The sequence below is a fragment of the Numida meleagris genome, chromosome Z (genome assembly GCF_002078875.1).
Source record: "Numida meleagris isolate 19003 breed g44 Domestic line chromosome Z, NumMel1.0, whole genome shotgun sequence".
In the NCBI taxonomy this organism is placed as follows: domain Eukaryota; kingdom Metazoa; phylum Chordata; class Aves; order Galliformes; family Numididae; genus Numida; species Numida meleagris.
In genome coordinates, this window is record NC_034438.1 from 51,123,900 (window position 1) to 51,150,724 (window position 26,825).

At 41.1% G+C, this 26,825-nt stretch overlaps 1 protein-coding gene across 3 annotated transcripts in view; it reads right to left on the minus strand.

Annotated features, from left to right (window-relative positions):
* Positions 1-26,330, minus strand: part of LNPEP (leucyl and cystinyl aminopeptidase) — a 61,506-nt gene extending 35,176 nt beyond the window's left edge. Inside the window, exons 1-4 of one of the 3 annotated variants that reach the window (XM_021380299.1) lie at positions 26,057-26,330; positions 22,444-22,988; positions 21,442-21,730; positions 1,825-2,665 (exon numbers count right to left, since the gene is read on the minus strand). In XM_021380299.1, coding sequence (XP_021235974.1) covers positions 1,825-2,665; positions 21,442-21,463 — 863 coding nt within the window. In that variant the 5' untranslated portion in view covers positions 21,464-21,730; positions 22,444-22,988; positions 26,057-26,330. Of the gene's footprint in view, positions 1-1,824; positions 2,666-5,285; positions 5,308-21,441; positions 21,731-22,443; positions 22,989-26,056 lie in introns of those variants that run through there. The other 2 variants (XM_021380300.1, XM_021380301.1) reach the window with 2 other exon arrangements.

Consider the following 26,825-nt stretch of genomic DNA (forward strand, 5'->3'; position numbering starts at 1 on the left):
GCTGGGGAACAGAGAGCTCTTGCGCTCTCAGGAGGGTGTCCTTAAAGAGCTGCCAGCTCTGCTCTGTTCCTACGCCCTTAAGGACAGTTTCCCAGCGGATCCCACCCAGCAGTTCCTTGAGCAGCCGGAAGTTCGCTCTCCTGAAGTTCAGGGTCCTGACTTTACTCTTTGCCAGGCCTGCATTCCTCCTGTGTTACCTCCATAATCTAACACTTGTACCTCAGAAAAACATCTTCATCAGACAGGGGCAAACTGAAAGCAAATCAGTAACCCTTTTGCCTACATTTCCATCTTCAAATTCTTGATCTCTTCAAGAAGGTCTCCAAGACAACATCAAGTGAGTACCAGCAGGAACGCATAGGAGGGAGGAGGAGAGTTCCAGCCTCACCTCAGATGCTGATCAGTTCAAGAACCCAGTCATGTTCCACAATTCCTCTGACTGCAGCAGTTTTACACGTTTTTGAAAATAACTGCTGCATACAACCTATTGTCTTGTACACTTTAGCAGTATGTCTTAGCTCCACTACGATCTAGCTCAGGGGAGTTTAAACAGCAAATTGTAAGTACATTTCAGAAAAAAATAAATAACCTCTGCTTTAAACATCTTGTCAGTGCTTAGAGATGCCTGCTGAATCTGAATGAAAACATACTGTTCTTATTTATTAAAAGAATAAAAAGAAATAAATCTTCCTTATGTTCCTATGAAATTGTCTTTACACGGAGACATTTTATTATTTATTAAAGATGAGCAATCCTTAAGGGACTTCAGTAATTCAAACATTAGCAGCATACAGATATTATGTATATCTCACTGGAAAGATTATAACCAAATTTTAATGCTTTTCTATTGTAGTTTTCAAGGAGTCTCACTCAAAAAGATAGTAACAGCTCAATGAGATATCTTAAAGTCAGTGAAAATAAATCAAATCTAAATGTAATTTTTTTCTCCAGAGGACAATTTCAGTGGTGTTAATTATAAAGTCTGCCTTATCCTTTCAAGAAACAAAATCTATTCATAAGTATTTGGAGCACTTCTGTACAAATTCTCTGCTGATGCAAAGATTTGTAGCAGTGATGACATCTTATTCTTGCTTTTCCCCTTAGTCTCATGTCACTTTTTTTTTTTTTTTAAAAAAAAAAAACACTTTAGGTCTTGGCATTTTTTAGCACAAGCTGCTAAGGGTTTCAAACCTTTATTTTACCTAACAGCTGTTTTATGGGTTCATTACAACAACTTTCCTGTCAACAAAGTGAACTGATCTATACTGCCCTCTGTTTCTAAATAACCTGCATGGATTATTATGTGCTAACAAAGGCATGAATGATCTTAAGCACACAACAAGCATAAGGAGCATTTGAAACGTGTGGTAGTGGATGGCTACATACTCTAATCTTCTTGGTAAAAAGCACTCATTCTCCACAACAGTGGTTCTGTCAACTAGCCAAGTACGTTTCCAAAGAAAGAAATCAAAAATCAAACAAAAAGCCATGCTACAGTGCCATATGGGGCCTGTAGGAAACTACACTGAACTGAAGCTGCCCTGATTTAAAGAACTCACCCATGAAAGACAGTTTTCACGCAGTGATGATTTTAATCACTGTTAAAATCTATCTCCCCAGCGGCTTTGCATAAAGTGTCAACAACATAAGGAAGAAATCTGATATTTAAAAAAAATCTCTAAATCTAAAACATCAGAAGATTTTTCATTTTATTCAATAGGAAGCAGTTGCACAAAACATTCAACAGAAAAAGTTACTTTTGTTATTTCTATCAAAGCACAATCTAGAAGCAACATAAGAGAAAAGCAGCATTTTTGTGCCTACCTTTGCTTAGAATTCTCATCCTTGTAAGAAATTTTGTAAAAGCCATAGTAAGTATCTGATAAATTAGATGAATATTCTAAGCTGACAGTGTAATTCTGTCCTGCAAGGAGAGACTCAGGAGCCATGACTGCAATCTGGTCATGCAATGGATACTCCAGCAATTCAACTGGCTTTTCTTGACTTCCTTCTGTTGAAGTAATAGTTGCCTTGGTGATATTTAGTCCTGAGCTGTGAAGCACGATCTTCTTAGTTACCTGGGTGACATTAACCACTATCTTTACAGAGCCTGTAAATTTCAGAGTAGTTAGGTTTGGCTGCAAGTCAAGATCATAATGGAGTGGTACAACATCAGAAGGAAGTCTTACTTTTGCCCATGGAAACAGCTTTCCATTGGTTGCCAAAGGGTATATCAGTTCCATTGTACGATTTTTTTTATGGCAGCCTTCTTTGGTAAAGGTACATTTGGGAAGGAGATAAATCACCATTATCACTGAAACTGCAATCACAAGAACAACAGTGCAAACCAGCATGGTCCTCATAGAGGGCACTGAGCAAGAACCATCTGGACTCTGTCTGTAGACAGACATGTTATTCCGGAGACCCGAGCTTCTGTTAATGAAGGACATCCCCAGTAGTTTTGCTGATGACTCATAATCCTCTTCATCATCGTCCATTTCATGCTCCCCAAGGCCACGCACCAAGAGGCGTGAGCTTCTTGGTTCATATTCAACTTCATCAGGCTCCAGGGGGTGTAAACAAGGCTCTTTTGCCAAGTCAACCACATCAGGTTCTTCCTCAAACATACTGTTTTCAATCATGTTTCTGGGTAGCTGAATCTGATCTGAAAAAGAAAACAGAATATGTTACATCATAGACAAAAGACATGATATAATAATTCAATGACAGATTGCTGAGGTAAAGAACAGGAAAAGCTTTCACCACACACATTATCATTTTATTTTCCTAATTTGTTTCCACTACACATAGCTATGTTTTTCTGCCTACTGTAATTCTTGTTTCAGTATCTTGCCCCTTTCTGAACTTCAAGAAGATGCTTCCGTTGCGCATACTCAGTCATATCTTGTATCATAATTGGGAATCAGCTATATCAATGAATAGTATTTCCAGCTCACTGATATCATTGCCTTGGTTGCATTTCCTCTACCCAAATAATTCTCCTTGTATCCAACTAAATTAGGTAAGATGGAATAGTCTCTATATTGTAGGGTGAAGAGGCAACCAAAACAGTTCTAATGGTGTTTCTAAGATTCTAGTTACTGAGATCTTGTTAGAGGAGAAGACCTGCTGATGTATTAGCAGCTCCACAAATAAAATATCCATTTTACATTTTTAGAATTTTTTAAACACACACCAAAAAAATTGTATTTCTTACATGGCAATGGAAATATGACCATTCAAATTGATCATTTAAGATCTAGCACATACAACCCTTGAAACTGTCTGGGCAGGTAAGAAGTTAAATCAGAGCCAATAAGACAGTTTCCATCCATAAATTTTTTCCATAAGACTTAACAGATCACAGAACATAAACCAAAAATTCAAACTGATTTCAAGTTTTACTAGCATCAGATACCCCTCATATTCCACAGGTAGTTTTATTTTAATCAAACTTTTGATTATATCTGTAAAAAGTTATCTTTCAGCTAACCCACTCAGTGAAAAGTGGAGAAGTTAAAAACACCAATGGGAAGAAGTATATACAGGTTATTGGGCAAAGAGACACAAAAGTTGCTATATCAGCAAGGTTTTTTTTTCCACAATGTGTTTCATGTAGAACATTATAAGCAACAAAGAAGGAAGTTGACTGTTTTTTCTTAGGGCACTGCAGAGCTGCCTGGAGAACAAAACAACTCAATTGGGAAAGACATCTATATGGAGATTTCTCATACAGACTGTGCAAGAAATCCCATTAATTTTTCAGGCCCTTGCAATCTAGCTAATGTGAGTTAGTCCCCTTTCACTGCTTCAAAGAGACTAAGCAAAACTGTCAAACTGTAAGGCTTCAGATATGAAGGTCTACTCCTAGTTGAACAATAATCACATCTCTATCCTCCATATTGCTTTCAGAATGAAAAAGATCTTCTTTGAATCTATCATCATATCAAAAAGTAGGTTAAACTTTTACTAGTTTCTGTGAAGAATATACTCATTTCTCATCTATAAATAGCCAGAATATCAGCATACCTATAATACATTACAAATTTGATGTATATTGCTATGGTCCTGTTCAATATCTGAGGTTAATCATAGAATAGCTTGGGTTAGAAGAGATTTTGCCATGGGCAGGCCTGCCACCCACCAGATCAGGCTACTCAGGGCCCCATCCAACTCGGTCTCAAATGCCTCCAGGGACGGGGCATCCACAGCTTCTCCAGGCAGCCTGTGCCTGTGCTTCACCACACTTCAAGTAAAAAAATTCTTCTTAATATCCAATCTCAATCTACCCTCTTTCAGCTTAAAATCATTATCTCTTGTCTTGACACTACAGGTGCTGGTAAAATATCTCTCATTTTCTTGTAACTCTCTTTTAGTACTGGAAGGCTGCAACGAAGTCTCCCCCAAGCCTTCTCTTCTGCAGGATGAACAACCCCAAGCCTTTCAGCCTTTCTTCACAGGAGAGGTGATTCTTTTTGTGACTCTTCATACTTTTCTTCTGCTTTTTCCAGAATTAAACTGACAAACTATTCAGATACCTTCAAAATAAATAACAGCTTCAGAAACGGACTGCAAAGGCTTAAAAAAAATTGAGAGGGGTTAGAGCCGTTGTGGGGAAAATACTACCTCATATAAATCAATGAGGGGAAGGTGTAGTGGTCAGTTGAACAAGCAGTATGGAGACAGATGAAAGCAGGGAGTTTGCCGGAGTTCAGATAACACCTACTCATACTTCATCTCAGTGTAAATGTGCTGTCCTGACTATGAATAACATCATAAGGGCACATGACAACTGAGGTTGGAAGGGACCTCAAGAAGTCATCTGCTCTAACCTCTAGGCAAAAGTAGCCCATAGCACTTCTCACTATAATGCTGATGTTCAAGCCTTCAGCATCTCGGTTCACTTCAGTGGTCTAACACTATTGTTTCTATGCTGAAGTCCATGTACTCACAGAGCACAGAGGACAGAAAGCTAGGCTGTGAGAGAGAACACAGACAAATTTGTGGAGAAGAAAAGGTGGACAGAAAAGTATTGTGCAACGGAAGCTCTTTCAGAACTCTTCCACACAAGGACAGCTTATCAAGAATTCCACCATCTACTTCTAGCAAAGTTTCTAGTTGCTTTTTAAATCTGTTGGTTATCTTCAATCAAATTTGAAAAGAGACTGAAGGATAACCAAATTCCTCCAAGTCCCAACCCAACCCCGTCCCAAAACAACCAGCTGCTATCAGAAGATACCCAAATTAACATCTGCTATATAGGAAAGGCAAGTATTAGGACTCACATCTTAACCATTCCCAAAGGTAGCAGCCGCTCAGAGCACTGCTCCAACCTCAGCCATGGCATGTGCTGCTGCATGGCCAGCAAGAGAGGTAGAGGACAGGGGAGGCACTGCAGAGGGAAGGAGGAGAAAGACAAAGAACATAAATCTGGCAGAGAGTAGGCTTCATTAGCTCTGCTTTTTAAAGAGCTTATTTTCCAACAGGTTTTCTTTAAAGACAACTACCCTAATATTTTCAAAGTTGCATGCAAGCACTAGTAACTCTTGAGGCCAAAAATATGAAAAATCTGGAAGAGAAACCAAGAAAAACTAGAAAAGCAAGGCAATTCACAGTTTCAACAACTATGATAATTTCTAGGGAAAACAACAGTAAATCCAATTTCTATGGACTTTTTTTTCTTTTTTGCAAAAATTCCAATCAAAGCCTTGATGCTCTGCAGCGATGAAAAATGTTGCACTGAAACCATCAGCTTGATCACACGCTATGAGATGAGAACTGTAATGAAGTAGCCAGACTACTGTTCTCTACTTGAAAGCATGCAAAAAAATATCAGAACATCAGAAGGTTATCAGAGTTACTTATGCTGACATACACGTTCACAGAAGCATACAAGTCAGGCTACTTTTCTGAAGAGGAGCCATGGCAAACATGCCATTTATGCTCAGAAAAACACTGAGTTCTGGTTCGCTTGGATTTACAACAAAATAGTGTGAGTTATCAATCACCTTTCTTTTTAAACTCACGAGCTCCTACGCTGAGCTAAAAGGCCCACCAGAAGAACAAAAAATCTCAACAACCTATAAGGAGTAAGCAGCAGACTGAAGAACAATATTGCAACCATCACATTCACCGCTGCCTTATATAAAAGCATGGTCAAAAGGTAAATATTCCAACTGCAAAACATACTAGAAGCACAAATTCAGAGACATGAGAAAATTAATTCTGTTTCTAGTTATGATGCAGAAAAAAAAATCAGAGTGCCACAGGACCAGGGAAGTTTAATTTATACAGAATGGTTCCAGCAAATTACTACTGCCACGCCAGAGACTGCAGGTGCACCATGGGCAATGTGATCACTCTAGTTCACAGCTAAGGAAGCACTGACCTGAGTTATTGAAATGCACCATAAAAATTCTGTCTTCGGACATGGTGATTTGCAAGCTACCTAAATGCTTACTAAACATAAGCTTAGTGTGAGAGCAAACATAGTTAGAAAAAGTCATGGGACTGGGCCTAATGCTGCTCCCTAGTTCGCACTAATGAAATGACACTCAACCTGGTTTCATACAGTCATCCTCATCACAGCCTGAAGCCTAACACAGGCAGGAAAAAATAAGTTTACAAGACTTTTCCAAAAATGTGTAACATGCAAAATAGAGATTGTTAATATCTTTCTCAATACATGACCTGTATCACTCGTAGGAGAAAATAAGATGAATATTTATGGTTTAGAAGCAACCCTGAGAAGAGATGCAACATAAAAAATTAAATGTGATAGATTAATCCAGAAAGCCAGTCCTCTTACACTGTAGAGATGAAGGAAGCAGGTATTTTTTTTTACCTAAAATGACTATTTTCAAAAAAAAGTTTATTTAGTTTTGGAACCAAAAGTCTTAAGTAACTGAAAACCTTTTGCAACTTATCACCTCATTACAGTACTGAGGGCATCATAACCTGTATATATATATATATATCCTCGGGTACGCAATTCAACTGTAGTTATAACAAGCCAACAATAAAACAACCTTGCTGCACGTAATACTACATCCTTTATAAATAAGAATCATGTACTCATATGTAGATGAGAAAAAGTGCCACGACCGGAACACGTAAAGAAGAGCGAGAGAACAAACTAAACAGAAGAAGGTCCCTTATCTTGTTAGCACAAGATACACGTCTTTTACTTCTACAGCCTGTCATAAATGAGTCTTTCAGCTTACAGAGTAACTTTACTACAATAGTCAAGCTTGTTATAAAGCTCTTTTGGATTCCTTGACCATGCAAGCATAATCTGGAGCTACCGTAAAACTGTCTAGCAGTAGCATCACCTCTTTATTTTGTTGGAAAAGCTCTAGTGCTATTAAAGAGAAGAATGTAAGCTTTCCCCTGCAGTATAAAAGCCCCATACAACAACACATAACAAATCTAATTATGAGTGACAGTGATATATGAAGTTTCGGTTTTGTGATCCATTACAAAAATCCTGTGGAAAATAAAAGGTCATTATTGCTGTAATTTTAAAAGTCTTCATACCACACTATCAATACCTATTTACAATGCTAGAAGTGTCTACTTTTCCCTTGGAAAAAAAAACAAAAGCAGTAACTTCTTTATTACCAGACCTCGTGTCTAGGTCAGAACTGAAACCTCAGTAATCTAAATTCTTACATCAATTTAAGTGTTTTATTCCCCCAGATTCGTTCCCTTTTAAAACATATGCAGAAAATGTTTTGTGGCATTCTTTTTTCATCTTTTCCGTGTCTTCACTGATTCACTGACAGTCAGAAAGACCGTCACTGCTTTTTGAGACTCTAAGTTCAGCTCATCATCATCTTCAATCAACAAGCAGGTGTCATGCAGCACTTTTTGCAGTAGAAAGAAATGTTAAAAGAATCACAGTAACACCTGGCACTTTGCAGAAACCAAACTCCTACCGTAGAGATAAGCATAGGAAAATTCCTAGCATCATGAAGAACCTGGAAGCCAAACAAGTGGGCAGCGTGCTGTCGCAGACCAGCAGGTGTGGCAAAACCCACAGGCAAACCAATGGCTCTATGCAAAGCGTGTCTAGCAGCTGGAGTAGAAGTAGATACCCATAGAACATAAACCACTTCAGATACATTTTAAGTAACAGGAGAGAGGGTGCAGAGACAGTGCTGTGCAGAAATAGCAAATAGCAATCTATCAATATGTCCCATCAGGTTTCTCCAGGGAACAAAGAAACATTCCAATCAAAAGGCTTGTACTGCAAGTAAAAGTAAGGCACTTTGTGCAGAAGGAAAAACACACCTACGCCCTCAGAGATGACACTAAAAAAACATGCATTTTCCATGGAAATGTTCCATGAGTTAGCAAAATTGGATAGATAAGTTCAAAAATTTGGTATATCATGCATTTAATATTCAATGTCTTTTCTTTCCTTGCTATATTTTGGCAGAGAAAAAAGGAGTACCAGCTTTTTCAGTTGTGCTAGTACCAAGAGAAGAATCAAGAAATTTATAATCACAAACTAGTTAGTCCATTATCGATTAAAATATTATAACCCAAATTAAATATCTCCCTCCGCAAGATTCAAGGGAAGCAAGGAAGAGCACAGCACTCGTTACAACAGCTTCACTATCACAGCTCAAGTTATATAACAGAAACTGAAATACAGTACTTAGAAAGCTGACACTGACACTATGTCAAATAATAATTCTGCACAAGGAATGACTCCAGGATCAGCTACCAGTGTCCAATAATGGGGTTATTTATCCAGGGCCACAATGATTTTTACACACTTAACTTTTACATCCAAGTTTTGAAGTGCTGAACTTTCTTAGCAGACAAAACAGCAAACCCCATCAACAAAACACAGGATTTTCCCCTGTAAGGATGTTCTACAGCCAGACAAGGAGGAATGGGATGGAGCCTTTCAATTCACCTGAACACTGAGGACATAATGATTTCATCACCTCCTTTTCTGCTAGCCATCAGAAGATAAAATGACTGAAACTGTGATCCTATTCTAGGTTTGCCCCACTCCTCTGAGTACTGAGGTTGGCAGACTGACCACAAGGTCTGCGCACCTACTTCTGACAGCATTACACAGAGGAACTAATTTGCCCTCCCTCACCTAGGAGTGTGGGTTGGCCAAGCACTCTGAACTAGTTCTTGCCTTACTCTAGTTTCTAAGCAGAGGTTCCCTTTACTTCTAAATCCTCTCCTCTAGCTCCCAGCTCTGCCTCTGCTACATCACCTCAGCTTGTCACTAGAGAGGCCGAAGACTTTGAAGCCCTTCAGAAATAACCGGAGGGCTAAAGTGAGTCCTTGGACTAGGTGAACACTATTACTTTTTCTCAAACAGACTTCTGTAGGGTCTAGATTCTGTTGCTAGTAATATAACACACAAGGTGCTTCAAAAGTAATTCCTCCTATTACATGACGTTGGCCCACACCATCAGAGGCAGATGTTGGTGGTACAGCAGTAGAGGTTGAACCCTCCCACCAATATCCCGTTACATGTTGTTGCTGTGTGACAGATGGCAGCAGAGAGGCACTCTGATGGGGAAGTACAAACATGTCGCTGCAGCCCTCCATAAGGAAAAAAAGGCACATGCTGACATTCATCAACACTTGCTGAAAATTTCTGGAAACCAAACAGTGGATGTGAATACAGTGAGGCAGTGGGTGGTGCATTTCAGTAGTGGAGACAGTGGGTCATCTCCACTGGTGCTGACTGTTATGAGTGTAGCATGTAGGCTCTCGTTCATCCCTGGCAGAAATGAATAGCTAACAGTGGTGCCTATTTTGAAGAATAGTGTTTTGTAGTTGAGAATCTGCTCTATCGAACAGCGCTCTCATGCTCTTTATAGCTATCAGAGTTTCCATGGAAATAAATAGGAGGCATTACTTTTGGAGCTACATGCGTGCAATACATACACACAATAATGAACACCTTGTTGCAGAAATCTTTCTAGCAATTAAAACATTTGCGAATGCAAAGGTTTGAGCAAATATAAAAGCTGATACTGTAATCTCATAGCAAATAAAGAAATTATTAAATTTAGTCAGAAACTTTTTTCCTTCCTTCTCCCTCTCACAACCTCTATGTTTGTAGAGCTTCTAAGAATTCCAACAGCTAGCACAAGGCAGCAAGGCCCAAGAGAAAGGATGCCAGTCAAGGACTCTGATCTCCTTTCTGTATTGCTGTGGTTTACCTCAGCAACAGGTCAGCACCGTATGTTCACTCACTCACTGCTTCCCAGCAGAAAAACTGGGAGAGCAAAACAAAGTAGAACGTGTGAATTCAGATGAAGATTAGTAAGACCAAATGGGAAGCAAAATAATAGTCACGATATATATACATAAATACATATATATAAAATACATATTTACAAAACAAGTGATGCATAATACAGTCGTTTACCAGTTGCCAATCAACGCCCAGTCAGGCCCCAAGCCACAGCTGTCCGTCCCTCTCCACCACCTACACCCAGTTTTTGTTTTTGGGTTTTTTTTTTCATGACGCCATATGGTATGGAACATCCTTTTGTCCAGCTCTACTGGCTCCACCCCCTCACAGCTCCTAGTGTCCCCCCAAGCTCCTTGCTGGCAGGACAATACGAGAAGCTGAAATGTCCTTGAGAAAAGTAAGCGCTCTCTGCAACAACTACAATATCACTGTGTCATCATCACTGTTCTCATCCTAAATACAAATCACACCAGCACTCCCAACATTACAAAGAAAATAAAACTCTACCCCAAAGGAAAACAGCATACATATCTGGTAGTCTGGAATACATTTTCTTTCCTCTGTGCCTCTGGTTTTTGCCTACCCTCTCCTGAGCCTATGGCACACTTTGCAAAGTGCAAAGCTGTGAGCTGATTACTCCCAGTGACTGTACTGGTTCTTGTATGTGTCTGACACAATGGAGCTCCAGTTTGGCCAGAACTTTCAGTAAATATTATGATAAATGCAATTCATCATCAATTTCCCAGAAATAGGCATTCAATGTTTTCTGCACAATTCCATAATGCATACACTTAACAGTTATAGTCCTGGTCAATCAAATCTATGTATTCACAGCAGGAAGCTAAAACTCAGCTGCATTAACATGATTAATTCACTACTATTTACATGTGAAACAAAACTGCAGCCTTTTCATAGTTTTTTTTTTTTTTTTTTTCCATTTAGAATCAAATAAAAATTCTTAGACCAAATAAAAATTTTGTGATCAATCAGCACTGGGGTGCCACAGGTGATGCTTGAAACTGCTGTATTGCCAAATGCATGAATGTCAGAATTTAAGTTGTTGTTGAACAGGGAAAAGATATTACCAAGAACAAAATGCTTTCTTCACGACAGCATTGAAATGTAAACTCTACTAGGAGCAATACACGCAAAATAAAGGCCTCGGGGCTCCAGAGGAAGAATTAAAAACCTTTAAGTGAATAAAATATATATTTTAACCATAATTTTTAAAAAATGCTTTCTTGTGCTTCTAAAATATCACCCAACAAAAGCTGTACGTGATTTCTTAAATTTGGCCACAGACAACAGATTTGCAGCAGAGTAAGCAAAGAATTCCTGCTGCTATTCCTAGAGCAGCATAGACACAGCTCTGGGACACAGCAGCTCACCAGGAGAAGGGCACTGGCACAGCTCCTGAAGATCTCAAGCAACAATCATGTTGTATGGGAAACCTATGCAAAATCTTAACGAAAACCTCTTGCTTCAGTAGCTCTGCAAGCAACAGTATTTCTGGATTCCCCCCCAACCACAGAGGAAAGGAGAATTTCACAGTCTGCATAAAAGTGAATTCCTCATCTTAGGAGATTTCTAGCCCTAAAATTTACCAAAGAGCTCTATACAGTGATAAGCAGCATGCATTCTACTGATGGCAAGCATAACTTCCTAGACTGAAGACGTCCAAAACCCTGTGTGTACACACTAACAGGTGCACAGACACACAAAAAAACCCCAAAGCCTTAGTTATGAAATCTGCTCTTTAAAATAACAATATTCTTCACCATTGGAGTGGTGCACAAGTAAAGAATTAAGTCACTTATTTTCCATTCTTTTGCTTCAATGTTGCACACTGAAGGAACAGTACTTAAGGTCACCTCTCACCATCACTTAAATACTGCAATTACATTATTTCTTCGAGTGGATAAATATCAATCAGGTACAAAAAGTGATACAATTCAACAAAGCAATACTTCTTTAAAAACAGAGGTTTTCCTAGGAGCACAGTAGACGATTTTGTCTTACAGTACTTTTCAATAAAAGAAAAATGAAGTCATATACATGGTATTATTTGATAATAAAACAGATGTCATCTTTGCTGTTTCTATGATGATTCCAGTTTCAAAGAGATCTCTCCCTTGACAACTATGAATGAATTTCATATTACTGATCACAAATACAAATAAAATAACCACAAGTTTGTAACACTAATCTAAAAAACAAATCATGAAACCTTAACAGCAATGTACTGAATGCACCTTTACTCTCAGGAAGTAAAACATCTAAAATTTGCTTCAAACATCTCGGTTTATGGTCATTGCTTCCAATCATATCAGTTTAGTTCTTCCTCCCAAAATGCAAACTATCTCCTGCACTGCTATGCTTTGAGCTGAGTCCTACTGGTCCATTAAATATATACTATGTGTTTGCTGTTTATGAAACAAAAAAAAAAAAAGAGGAGAAAATCTCAATTGATCTTTTCAAACGAGCTTGTTCAGCAAACACAGCTGGTATTGACAAACATTAGATTCTGACTGAAGTTCTCCTCTTTTCTACGTAACTGTTCCATGCATTTAAATTCCTCCTGAGCAAGAAATTATAATTCAATGCTCTATGAAACAATTATTTGTTGTTACTAAAATCGGAAAGCACACAATGTCATTCATGTAAATTAAAATCAGGATCCATCCACAGTGAGAAAACATACACTAGCAACAGTCAGCCAGCTTAGAAACAAGACAAACAGCTGATGGGATTCTGGGAAAAATCAGAAATCCTACTTGAAATCATTTTGCCTTAATTTCACCACCATTTATTTCATCTACCACCTTGGAGACGGAACAAAGGGAATGGAAGCCCTTTTAAAAAGAAAAATCACATGCAGCACAGCACACCTGAGAAGAACCTCACGCAGACAGAATCAACCACTCCAAAATTCACAGGTCACATCAGAAAATCCAATCTGTCAAAAAAGTGCAGCTCCCAGCACTACTGGTGGTTTGTGCGAAAAGAAGCACTCAGATGTCCCCCATGCACACAGACGCACACAGCAGCTGAAGTCCCCAGCACCTACGAGATCTCCAGAAGTACAACTGAGGGCTCAGCAGCTGCAGCACAGCTAGAGTTTACCTGAAGCACCCTTCTCCAGACATAGAGGTTCCCAAAACCAAACCCGCAGCCCTTTCACAAAGAACAGGATAAGGGCTGATGGATATCCCAGCTCTGCAGCTCTTCTTCACCTGAATGCAGGTTTATATCCCCATCTTCCACTTGTGGGAGGAAAATCATGAACTGACAGCTCCTTCAGAAATGACGGGTTATCCTCAGACAGAAACACGATCAGCACCAGCGCTGCGCATGAGACTGCATGTGCTCATTAAAGGTTCGTGCCAGCTTTTTCATTATAAATAGAACTAAGGCATGACTGTAAACATTTGCTTTGGATGGAAATATCTATGGAAACATTACGTGCCCTGTTCTGAATTTCCAAGCTCCATGTTGTTTTCAGTCACTGCACAGAGAAGCAACAGACACAGGAAGCATTCAGAACTGGACATCAGAGAGTGAGCTTGAATCACTTCAAATATGGATTATGGATTTTACTCACTAAAAACAGCATCTTACATGATTTTCCAGACTTTTATGAGTATTTCAGTTGGCTCCATAGCAATTAATACCTACAATTAAGAGCTGCTGAGCCAACAAAAATTGACTGGTTCAGTTACAGTGGGAAATACGGTGCAAAATTCAAATAGCAAAGCAGAAATGCAAGTTCCTCCCGAAAACAGTAATACAAGATAGACCCACAGAAATCCAGTACCAGAATAGCAGGCCAGGTGTCCAAATGCACAGGTTGGTTTGTGCGTACACAATGAAGTCTCCTGAGACTCCTGAAAGCCACTACCAAATGAGCATCTCCTCTGTCTGGAAGAAAGACCACACCAAGACAGTCTGCTAAAAGCCCAGAAAGTTAAAACATGCAAACCAAACTGAAGCACAATGTATTTTACTGCTGCAAAGTTTTAGACCCCCCCAAAGGTGTAAAAAGATTTGGGCTCTCTTCTGATGACTAGTGAGAGCTGCACACAGAATTCCCACTTAAGGACTTTATGCACTGCTTACTGTGTTTCCTAGCAGACTAACAACGCTTTGCAACAGACTGTGAGACACACCAGTTTGCTTCATGATGCCTTCAGCATCAGAGACAATAACAAAAGAAGTTACAAGCCAGTACGAAATCAAACACAACTGAAAGAGCAGTGAGAATGATGGAAGCATGTACCTCAGCAATATAAAGAACGTCAGTGTAAACTCTGCGCATGATGTAAATATATCAAATGTTTTTATTTAAGGAGAAAAAAGAGAGAAAGAGAACACATAAACAAAGTAATGACACTACTACTTCTAACAGACCATATCTGAATTTGGTGACATTTGAAATCTGGTCTCAGATTTAACATGACACTAACGTGACCTTCATAAACAGCATAGCAAGTTCTTTGTTTTCAGCAGGCACAGCTCATATGCAACTGGCAATGAGCAGGGACAACCTAATAAAGAGCTCACATATACACAGTGTTATGTTCGTAATTTAATTTTCTCTTGAATATGAATAGTTGACAAAGCCTACAGAAGGGGAGATTTAATCAGTATCCAGAAGAGATTCTACATCGCCTTGTGTTACTACGCACCTACACAGAAGCCATGAAGTCAGTTATATGTAATAAGTACTCTAAGGAGTAACCCTGATGACTGCTAAAACATACATACACCTCTAAACAATCTCAAGTCTTAACTCACATTGGAAAAGCAACTACTGTCCACTGCAAACTTGCAACTGTTTCCACTTAACAGCCACTGTTTCAGATTGTTCTGTTCTGAAGCAAGTTTCACTTCAGAAATGGGCTAGTTTTGGCTAGGACTGAATTAGTCTTCTTTATTACGTCCAGTATGGTGCCTTGTTTGGATTTGTGGCCACAACAGCACTGACAGCACACCAATGTTTTAGTTGTTGCTGAGTAGCGCTGCACAGAGCCAAGGATGTTGCAGTATTTCAGCTTCTTACACTGTCCGGCCAGCGGGGGGAGCCAGGGGGCACAAGGAGCTTGGAGGGAACAGAGCCAGCACAGCTGAACTGGACCAAGAGATGTCCCACACCATGTGATGTTCTGCTCAGCAATAAAGTTGGGGTAAAGGAGGAGGAAGGGGGCACACTATCAGAGTATAACAAGTGTTTGGACAATGCTCTCAGACATATGGTCTGATTTTTGCTGTGTGGAGCCGAGAATTGGACTCGATTATCCTTTGAGTCCCTTCCAACTTGCGATATTCAATGATTCTATGATTTGGAGCAATGGTGTTCATCTTCGCAAGGAGCCCTGCTGCATGATGAACCCTGCCATCCTGCCTGCTGAAAGGAAGCAGCAAATGAAGTCTTTCTTTTGCTTTGTTTGCACGGGCAGCTCTGCTTCACCGAGCAAACTGCCTACACCATGGCAAGGGGGTTCCTCACTGCCAGATGCGGCCCAGCTGACTGAGGGGTCAGACCACAGCAGAAATACGCTAGGCAGAATTTTTATCTGCTGGTAAAACCAGCATACAGGGCAAACATCCTTCAGTTTTGAAGGAGGAAAACCACAAGTATTTCAACTTAGAAGTAAAAACTTTCACACTTGAAGTACTCTACAATTGTTAAATTTTTATTTTCAGGAGAAAGACCTTTCTGAGAAAACAAAAACAAGATAGTCTGGTACAGGTCCAATGTGGCCATTTTCTCTCTTAGATTACTGAACTCAGAAGGCATAGGGGAACAATCCAACAGAAGAGAGCACAGCCAAGAAGCATTTGGAAATACAATGTATTGCTACATATCACCCATACAGTATCACCCATATGCCTTGGCTGCTTTTTGGAGACTGAACAGAAGCAATACATAGGCTAACAGTATGTCGTTACCTCCTATGATGTTACAAGAGTACATATATACATTTTTAATACACCAAAAACAAACACCTGTGTCATGGTTTTATGATTTTCAGTTATTGGTACTCCACATCGTAACATCGTGTAGTGAATGTACCTGGTTCTCAGAAGGACTACTACATTCCCCACGGTACTTTGCTCCTCTGTTACCATTTTCCAGCCGGAGGGAAAAGATAAAAGCTTGCAGTATAAAAACTTGTAGATCTCAAGACCTCGTCCCTTTTTCTGCCATCTCTCGTCTTGGCAGCACCTCGCTCTCCAGCCGTCTTATCGTCGGTAGTAGAGTAAGGCCTACCTTGATTTTGGGACATTTTCTCTCTCTGTATAGGAGTTATCAGCTTAAATTGTAATTATATTGTATTATAGTGTGTTGTTTTGCATTCCAATATCTTATTTTAGTAAATTAGTTTGTTTCTCCTCAGATTGTTGCTGCTGTTCTTTGTTCTCAGGGCCATCTCCTTACCCTTTTCCCCTTTTCCCTTTTCCTGGGGCGTGGGCCCGTGGATCCCCCGTCCCCTTTGTCACGGAACCGGGCCGAACGCCCGTAAACCGTTGACACACCTGAAAACATAAGCTTATGTACTTTTACATAATAACATAGTCCTTTAAGAAAGAGAAACAAAGCCACTTGTGTTTTGAGCCGAGAACAAGACTTAGCAGTCCTCCTACAATTACTGAGTACAGAAAACAAAACGGCATACACTACCCCAGACAGAAGTAACTCTAAAAAACTAACATAAAATTAACCTCTCTGAAGACAAGTGAGCATTTTTCTGCCATAGCAAAGAGCTCACCACTCTGCATTCACACAGATAGAGATGTTTCCATTTGGCAAAGTCATAAAAACCAAAACAGGCTCTGTTGCTTTTTGCAGTGCCATTACTGAAGTACCGACCCTCTGTGCAATTTCTCTGCAAACTTTCACCAAAAGACACGTGTTACAGGAAAACTATCCAAGACCAAAGCACTGGCAGTACATCCCAGCAATGCCACTGTGAAAGGGATTGATTTCAGTAAACAAGTAAGGCTACAGAGGCAATCAAACTGGTAGAGGCTTACAAAAATATGTGTAGTTACACATATGCCACTATTTCTTCAATTAGGTCTTAAGGGAATAAAGAATCACAGGGGTTGGAAGGGACTTCAAGAGATCACTGAGTCCAAATTCCCCTGCTAAAGCAGGTTTCCTACAGTAGGTTGCACAGGTAGGCATCCAAACTGGTCTTGAATATCTCCATTGAAGGAGACTCCACAACCCCTCTGAGCAACCTGTTCCACTGCTCTGTCACTCTGTCACTATTATGGTAAGGAAGTTCTTTCATATGTTACTATAGAACTTCCTAAGTTCATGTTTTAGGCCACTGTTTCTTGTCCTATCCCTATGCAGTACTGAGAAGAGCCATTTGCCTCCCACCTCCCTTTAGAAATTAATAAACATTAATCTGATATCCACTCAGTCTTTCCCAGGCTGAAGAGACCCAGGTCTTTCCATACATGGGAGATGCTCCAGGCCATTTAACATCTTTGCAGTCCCCTGCTGGACTCCTAGCAGATTCCTACCTTTTCCCATCTGGGTAGCCCAGAACTGAATATAGTACTCCAGATGTATCCTCACCAGGGCAGAGCAGAGGATCACCACCCTTGACCTACTGCCCACACTTTTGTTAATGCACTCCAGGATACCCTTGGCCTTCTTGGCCACAAGGGCACACTGCCGGCTCATGGCCAGCAACAATGAAGGACAAAAAAAAAAAAAAAAAAACACCTCTAAACAGAAGTCATAATTTTTGTCCCATACTAACTTGAACTGTTTTTCCTGTAAAGGGGGACAAATGCTGTTTTCCAAACCAAAATAAGCAAGGGAACATAAGGTCCAAGCCATATAAGGTCTCTCTCTATTTGACTTCCTGCCTGTACTGGAAGGACTACTTTTGTTGCTTTTTATTATTATTGTTATTCCACTTAGGAATACGAGATCAAATATTTCAATAGCAAGCTCCTGCACGTACCTTAGAGCAAAACTCTGCCAAGAAGGCTGGACGATGGAAATTAAAACAATACATGGTTATGTATTTTCAAACCCTCTCTTATCTTAAATTGCCATAAGAAACAAGAGCTAAAAGTGTAATCTTATTTAAGCCACTGTTTATTAGTCTTGGGTGCTTCTAAAAGGTTTCCTCAAAGTCTTTTCCTGGTTTTTAAGGAAAGCACAAATGCGTTGTCTTTGGCGAGCCTTCAGGCTGAAGAATCCCATGGTTCAATTTCATTTCAGCATCTATCAATAGAAAGCTCTAAGTGGACTGACACACTATTACTGGCATGTCATTTCAAACTACCACTTTGACACCACCAATAAAAATAAAACATTATGAAAGATTAAGAGTGGCTGTCACTGAACCCTTTAGCTATTATCCTGGGAGAGCCCTAAGTTACTTTTTTAATAACTTTCCCTGTAGGTCAGTGGGGATTACTAGAGAATTTAAGGCTCTGCAGTACAAGCTTAGTCCAGACTTTGATATCCAACATAGGCATATCATGTTCATTCACACTCTGCTGAAAGTTTCCGGTTTTCTCACTGTAAGAGTTAGGTTTCCACAGTGAAGGGGCGAGGGGAGAGGGGAATGTGTTTTTAAATGACACCGCTCTTTAGGCACTACAGAGAGAAAACTAGACACAAGTCCAACAGCATCAAGTCAGTATGCTGTCCTCAGTCACTGACTGGACATAACACTGGAAAACAGTGGGAAAGAGAGCACCGAACGATGACTTTATAAGGCAGGATTTTAGTTTTCTGTTTCCAGTGTAATCAAGCATATGCTTTGTAATTAAACTGATAGAAAAAGATTTAACCACGGGTATCTAACAAAAAGGTATCAAGTCCTGGAGACTCATAGGATGTCGTCTGAAATATCCAGAGCCACTGAAGCTCCCACAGCCAGGACTGCTGACTATCTCCCTGGCTGCAGCTGTGCAGCCGTGGCAGATGAACACCAGGCTGGTCACAGCTGCAGATAAAGGAGATTCTTCTTTGAAAGTAATTTGAGAACTTTGCAAACCTTCTTATGGATTGTTAGGCATATTATAAGACTGCATACAACCTGATGCAGCCTAGTTGTTTTCTGTTTGTTTGTTTTTGCTGTGTTTCCTGTTCTTTTGCTTTAAGCAATACATTCAAACCATCATCTTGAGCAATTTCTAGGAAAACAACCATATATGCCTTACAATACATACTTCACACACATTTGATAACTCCTAAAATACACTGTATAAAAGCATAATAAAGTCATATGCAAAAACATTTCTTTCAGACTCATTTTAAGACAAAACAAAGCACTCCAACAGACAAAAAAATGGCCGTGTGCCTGCACAGCAGCTCAAGAAATACCAAGATCTAAAATGCTCCAAAGCCTCACATAGCTGTCACATACTCACATCAGCTTGACATCAGCCTCATGACAGCTGGTAAGGGGCAGCCCCAGTGTCAGGCACTTCCCTGAAGGTACCCAGGGATCACCTCCGTCACTTGAGCAGGTGGAGAGCTGCTGACTGCGCAGCGTGTTGGGTAAGCATGCCTGCAGGGTCTGTGGAAGGTCTCTGCAGAAATATCAGCAGAGTCACTCCACAGCCAGCCCTGCTGGTGCTCCAACCAACAGCCTGCCCGCAGGAGGCACATTGCTCTTGTGACTGCTCTGGACTACTCTGACCAGAAATGCCAATATCGCTGGCTGCATCACTATTACTGGATGTACACACATTTCAAAACACATAGACTGTTGCCAAGAGAAAGACGAAAGACACACAGGAAGGAGTGGAGAGTCGGGGTGGGGGAGGAGAAAAGAAAAAATAATAGATGACCCTTTGTTCCTCTCTAGACAAAATGTACTTTAAATCACCATTTAGAAGAATTTCTGCAAGTCATAGCTCTGCCATTGGTGCATCCACTTACAAGAACACTTCAGTTCTGTTCCACAAGTTTCCGTTTCATTGATCTTAATGCCACAACCACTATTTTTGTGCATGAAATGTTACTGCACTATCGCCCACTCTTTCTGTTAGAAGTGCACATTTGGGAAAGACAATCTAGAATCTACATATTTATCTTTCAGATACTGCACATTAATGGCTGTTTCTGCTTTGCACATACAGAAGGAAAAAATAAATAAAAATCACAAGGATGGGTAAAAATATCCTTAAAAATACTGGATACTGATATTTAGGATAGCCTTCAATATTGCAGACACCATCCCACAGCACAGCAATAACTGAAGTTTTGCCAAATCCACCAGCAGTTGCCAACAAGTCAGATGCTGTGATGGAGCCAGCTCCATCAGAGCACATAATGCGGAACAAAATGGCTTTCCCAGCACTGCAAAGCAGATCACTGTCAAATAGCATCACAACACCATAACCACAGAAGACAGATACGAAGGAAGATTTGTTTCCTCAAATTGTTTCTTCTCTTTTTCCAACGTTTAGCAGGTTTGCAAGCTCTGAACAACGTTACTATTCTTATTCCCACTTCTATTTATAATTGCTACAGTGCATATTTTGTAGTGTTCCCTTTAATTATTTTCCAGCCGTTCGCAGAAGAGTACTCATACACATCTGCATATTTAAGAGACTAGCACGTGCCAAGGCCTCATTAATATGCCTGTCAGTGACAAAGTTGGGTAATAAAACTGACAGCTCATACATTCTGTATTCACAGTTCCATTTTCTGAAGAACCACTTTTTGTCTCTCCTTTATCTGCCAAAGCTTACAGCTCAGAAGCAACGAGTCTTTTAAGTATTCTGAAGCTTTTAGGATTCCCACAAATACAAGCCTGGCTGTTCTGGAAAGACTGCTTCACGTACATGAAAAACAGTCACAAGTGACTGTTGATATATTAACAATTCATTATTACAGCAGAAGTTCTTTTCAAGTGTCAGATTTTATACAGAAGAAAGGCTCAAATACAATGCAGCATCTGGCCCCAGAGCAGTCATTAAATTAAGCACGTTCTTAGTGTTTAGCAAAAGTGGTTCCCTTTGCAGTCAGTGGCACTGGAGGAAATGTCATTCATGGTCTGGAGTGTTTGCAGAACCAACTCCTGCAGCATTAAAGAGCAATGATGGCCCGGGAACAACTCTGCACACAATTATGCTCACTGCAGAAATGTGAAATCCTCCGAACAGTGGAGCTCTTAGGGAAAAAAAAAGAACACTCAAAAAACCATGTAACAACCCACCAAGCAGAACAGTAAAAGGCATCTCAGATCTCTGTTGAAATCAGGCTCTTGTCTCCCCAGATACGGTGAAGGCCAGGGCAGCAGCACATGACCACAAAGCTTGATCCATCCAGCAGCAGCACCAGGATTTATTTGAACCTCCAGGCTGAGACAACGCCCAGGAGGGGCTGCAACCCCGGCGGTGCCCCAGGAGGCGGGCAGAGCAACGCTCAAATTTCTACCTCTGGGACCAAATGGATGAGGTCTCCAGGGCTTCTCTCTCTCCACAGCCTTTTCCCGCTCTTCCTGGCTACAAGGAACAAAAACTTTCTGCAATTCTTACAGTTTAAAGTCAACACACCTCTACTGTTTAAAGCAGCAGCAAAAAAAGTCAATATGCAGCTATTAGCATGTACGTACAAGTTCTAAAAAAACCACTGAGATAGATAAATCCCAGCTCACAAAAATGCTGGTATTTTATAAGTTAATTTGATATTATTTTAAATTACTGCAGGACAAAAGTCTATACAGTAGCTGCTTACAAATTTCTCTCACAGCCAGAGGAATAATACCGCTTTCACTCAGAGAAATCTTAGCATTTTTGTTCTACATCATCTTTGCTATTGTACTTAATAAAGAAAAATACTGTCCAGTAGAGTGGAAATTCAATAAACTTCCTTCACTCAGATCACTGCGTGAAGGAGGAAAACTTCGGTTCACTGAATACAGCTCAACTCACCACTACAAAAAACAGAGACATGCACTGGAGGTAAATTTGGCTTCTGAGTAGGAAATTGTTATAATAATGCCATTTAATACGAAAAAAAAAAGCTAATTAGCTGCTTATTTAGCTAATCAGTGGGCTTTATTTTTAGCTGTTTGTTTAGTTCATTAGCAGGCTTTATTTTAGCTTTTATTAGGTTTCAACACCTTCTATAGCTGTCATTAAAGGATTTCATCTAGCACACATGCATACAGCTTATCAAGTACCAAACACGGCTGCTGCATTATGCACCATCTCACCAGATGCACCATCTCACTGCTAAGAGACAAGAAGAAAGTCCCGCAATCCTTTTCCAGATGACAGGTACTGAGGTCAGTAGGTTTTCAACACTTGTGTCTCACTGCGTATCCCACAGATGTTCAATGGCTTCAGTCATCCTGCAAGCGGAACCCATCTCCTCAATGGAAAAGTACCAGCAGGATTCATGACTTTACACTCTGATCTTCTGACACTGTTTTAACAGGGCATGAGACTTGTAACCCCTTTCCAAGTAACAACGTTTGTTCTCATCAAAAGAAACACTTCAAACAGATTAAGTTCTTTCTCTTCGGTTCGTTATTCTGACCATCACGTCACCTTTCTACTTGTAACAGGTGCTGGAGCACTCTATTCAGGTTATGTTGCTAATGCAACGCATCCAGTTCCAAGCTTGTAGTGTACAATGCCCGCAGAAAAGAGCATGCAAGTCTTCGTGTACATACACAGACGCAGGGATGACCTCTCCCTGCTACACAGACCGCACTTATTTCAGAGCATTCAGTGCTAGACAGAGTTCACAGAAGTGCTGCAAAAGCAAACAAACATATCCCATTGAGAAAAGGTTCTTAGCACAGCTGACACAGGAACAAAAGCCACAGATGTTACAACATGGCTTCGTGGAAAAATACTGCCTAGCAACATGCATTTTGACAAGACTCACACTTAGAAACAAATAGAGGGAATTAGCAAATTTTTCTGTCAGTAATACTTGACCAAATAAAAATGTTGGGATATTTAAAACATAGGGGGAAAAAAAAACACGGAGAACAAACCTCTTAGATTTTTACCATCCACCATCCTACCAACACAGAATACTCTCTATGCTGTTTAGGACCAAATAATGCAGATAAAAACACACAGGAACCATTCTTGTCAATGACATAAGGGGATTCGATACCGACCATTAAAAGGAAGCATCGCGCACCCCACACTTGGGCTACACCCACAGGACATGATCCTGCAATCCCCTGCAATATGCTTCTAGACCTATACCGGTAAAGCAAAAAAAAAAAAAAAAATCAGAATTGAAAGGAACTAGTTGAAATAAATTTTGCAAATTATGTTCTTCCACAAATTATCTAACTACCTAGCATTACTTGTTTTCATCCCCTACAAAAGCACAGCATTTCTTCCTATGTGAACCTTCTTATTTTTTTCACTATCAGCCCAGCTACGCAACTAGATTTCATTTCAGAGCTTCCATGTGCTGTGTAAAAAAGGCCTACAATAACTCATAAAAGTTAATGAAAGGGATTGTTATTTGCATTTTCACATACCATCACAAATTATTCCTTCTCTACTTCCTTGTTTTTGCACATCACCTGTCTCGAGTGTGAAACACTGCAATCACTCATTTCTGCATTTTCCTTCCACATCAAATGGGTAAAAAAAAAAGTTAATGCTCTATGTATTAAACAGGAAATGGTGAAATGATCTTCCAGAAATACACACAATCTAGAAGTAAAAACAAAAACTTGCAAAATATTTTGTAATATTGTTCAGAAGAGACATACCCTCAACTACATAATTTGTTCCTGTCAGCCAGAATTTAATTTGTTATCACTGCAAGCATTTCATTTTTTCACTAAAAAAAAAAAAGTCTAGGTAACAAATAAGTAGCCATAATTAATAAATTCTGGTAATTAATTTGCAGCTTCCAATTTAGGGAGATTTGAGGTTACACACTTAGAAAAAAATTACATGCCACAAGAAGTCTTATGTGCACTTTTAATTACACTTCAATTACTCGTACTTCTGGAAGACTTTAATAGTTGTGTAAAATAGAAGAATTTGTCTCAAAAAGAAAGTTCCATTAGCAGAAATTGCTGAAACATTTGCTAATTCAGCTGTTCCAGACCCACGAACAGATCCATGCTGAACTGCTCTTCCAACACCCCAGATCTCAATGTGCCCACATCAGAGCTCCCAAGAAAGGAGGAAGGAAGGGAGCAGCCACTCCGGACAGCACTGGACCCAAGTCTCCAGAGGAGAGCTGTGGCACGATGAAGCCAAAGACAACACCTGAAATATTTTTATTTAAGTCGTTTGAGCATTTCCATATTGGAGGCTGTCCATACAAGAGAAATTCAGTACATCCTGTAGCATTTAGACAAAAAGGAACAGGGTTTGCCTTTACTTTTAAGATGAATCATGACTGCATTTTTCTTTATGATTACAGAACACATGGATTAGGAAAATGGTGATCTGCCATTTCCACTTCAGTGCATCAGCTGCCTTAAAATACTATTTTAAGATATGCAGTCCTTCTCAAAACAGCTCAACATCTGTAAAGTAAAAGTAGAAACAGACTTCCCATCACTTTGGCACACAGGCATCAGCATTCTGAATCTAACTAAAATGCTCTCTGAAAACCTTAAGATTTTATCTGATCCCTTAGTTTTACGTGGGGAAGAGTCCCAAAAGGCTCAAGATCATTCTGAGCTTCCTGTGATAGCCATCTTCTGAGCTCAAACAGCACCTTGCACAGGAAACCAGCCTACAGATTCACAAACAGAAGTCATTACTACCATATAAGTGAAAACCAAAAACCTCCCAGTTACTGTGGAACACAGTTTATTTGAGAGCTGATGCTGACAGATCTGCCATCCAGACCACCAGCCAGGAAATGTTCTACTTAAAAACCAAGACTGAAAGCCTGCAATTCACTTCAGGTTTTAGCAGTTGGGTACGAGACACCTGAAGATCACCAAAGGAGCAACAACTCTGTTGTGGTCTCTGCACACTCTTAAGCAGCCCCTCCTGTAGGAAGTCTGTTTTCTCCCAGCAGTCTCACCACCACCCCGGGCACTGGCTTTCACTTCAGGGATCTGGGTCAGCGGCAACAGAAAGTGCCCTGATCTGCGTAGTGGGGCCTCAGCACCACTTCTTCCAGTTTCGCAGACAAGGAGCAGAAGTTTCAATGTCTTGTTGCACAGTGCAGTCACAGTGTTATTTCCCCCTGCTGAAGTGACAGCTGCACGATGGCTGCAGGAGAAGGCTCCCCAGGACGACTTAAACAAACACTGCAATTAGAGACACAGTCTCTTTACAATTAATACAGCAGCACACACTACAACTCTGTGAAAATAATTAGCTGAACTTGAATGGCGTTCTGCAAAGGGTAAGTACATCAACTGCTTGTACAAAGTGCAAATAAAACAAAACACATCCTACACTGAAGCGTCATTAATACATATACGTAAAGGTCGACATTGCTGGTTAAACCAAGAGAACAAGCCCTGAGGTTTGCCTGCTAACCTGTGCATTTTAAACTACGCATTGTGCCAGGGACAGGGAGGGCCCGCGGGCACCGGGTGCTGAGAGCCGGGCACAGTGGGCAGGCACACCTCGCCCAGCGCCCGTCTCTCACCTCCTCCCCGGGGTTACGGCCAGGCAACACCACGCCTCAGAGTGATGAGAAGGCGAGAGAGCCCCTCTCGCCCCCGTAAAGTCTGTGGTCAGCCCAAACACAAACGAGGCACGAGGAGGTCTCCAAGTTCTGCGCAGGGGTCACGGCCACGAGGCCTGCCCGCTCCCCATGGGAAGCGCTGCCCGCCCGCTGCCCGCCCTCGCGGGGATGGCGGCCGCACTCACCGCTAGGGAACGGCTCCATCTTCCTCCCGGCTCCTACCGCAGCCCCGACAGCAAAGCCCGGCGAGGGAGGAGGCAAAAAGGCGCAGCCCTTCACTCGTCCTCCTCCCGCCGCCGCATGCTCCCCACAAGGACTAGGCCAGCCGCGGCAGCTCCCCGAAGAGCAGCGCCCTCAAAGCAGCGAGCCGCTGCCGAGCGCTTCCTGCCCGGGCCGCGCCACCCGCCCCTCCCTCACGCAGCGCCTCTCCCCGCCCGCACCGCCCGGGCCGCGGCCCTGCGCGAGGCTGAGCGCTCTGCTCTCGGCAGACGCCGCCCTGCCGCGGCAAAAGCGGAACTGCCGGGGCCCGGGGGCGGATTGAGGCGGCCGCTGGGACGCGCAGGGTGGGGTGGCGGGTGCCTAGCGGCCTGGCGCTGGCTGCGCCGGCGCTCAGCGGCGGGTCCCGCGCGGGGCGGCCTGTCGGCGCGGCTGTTCGCAGTGCCTCAGTTGCCCTCCTCGCCCCGCTCCCTTATTGATAAAGTACTGTCTGGGGCTTCTTTGGTACAGGAAATGTTTAACCGTCGGCTTTGGGGGAAAAAAAAAGAAAAAAGGGAAGCTGATTACTCCCTAAGAACTACAAATTTAAAAGTCAAATGTTTTCCCGAGAAAGAAGAAACTGAAGTCTGACCCTATATTTCCCCTGATGATTGCAAGAGATGCACTGGCTCAGGCCCTATTCCTACTGCTGCACCTGTTGCTATTGCTCTGTAAACCTAAATGTGCACTTTTTCACAC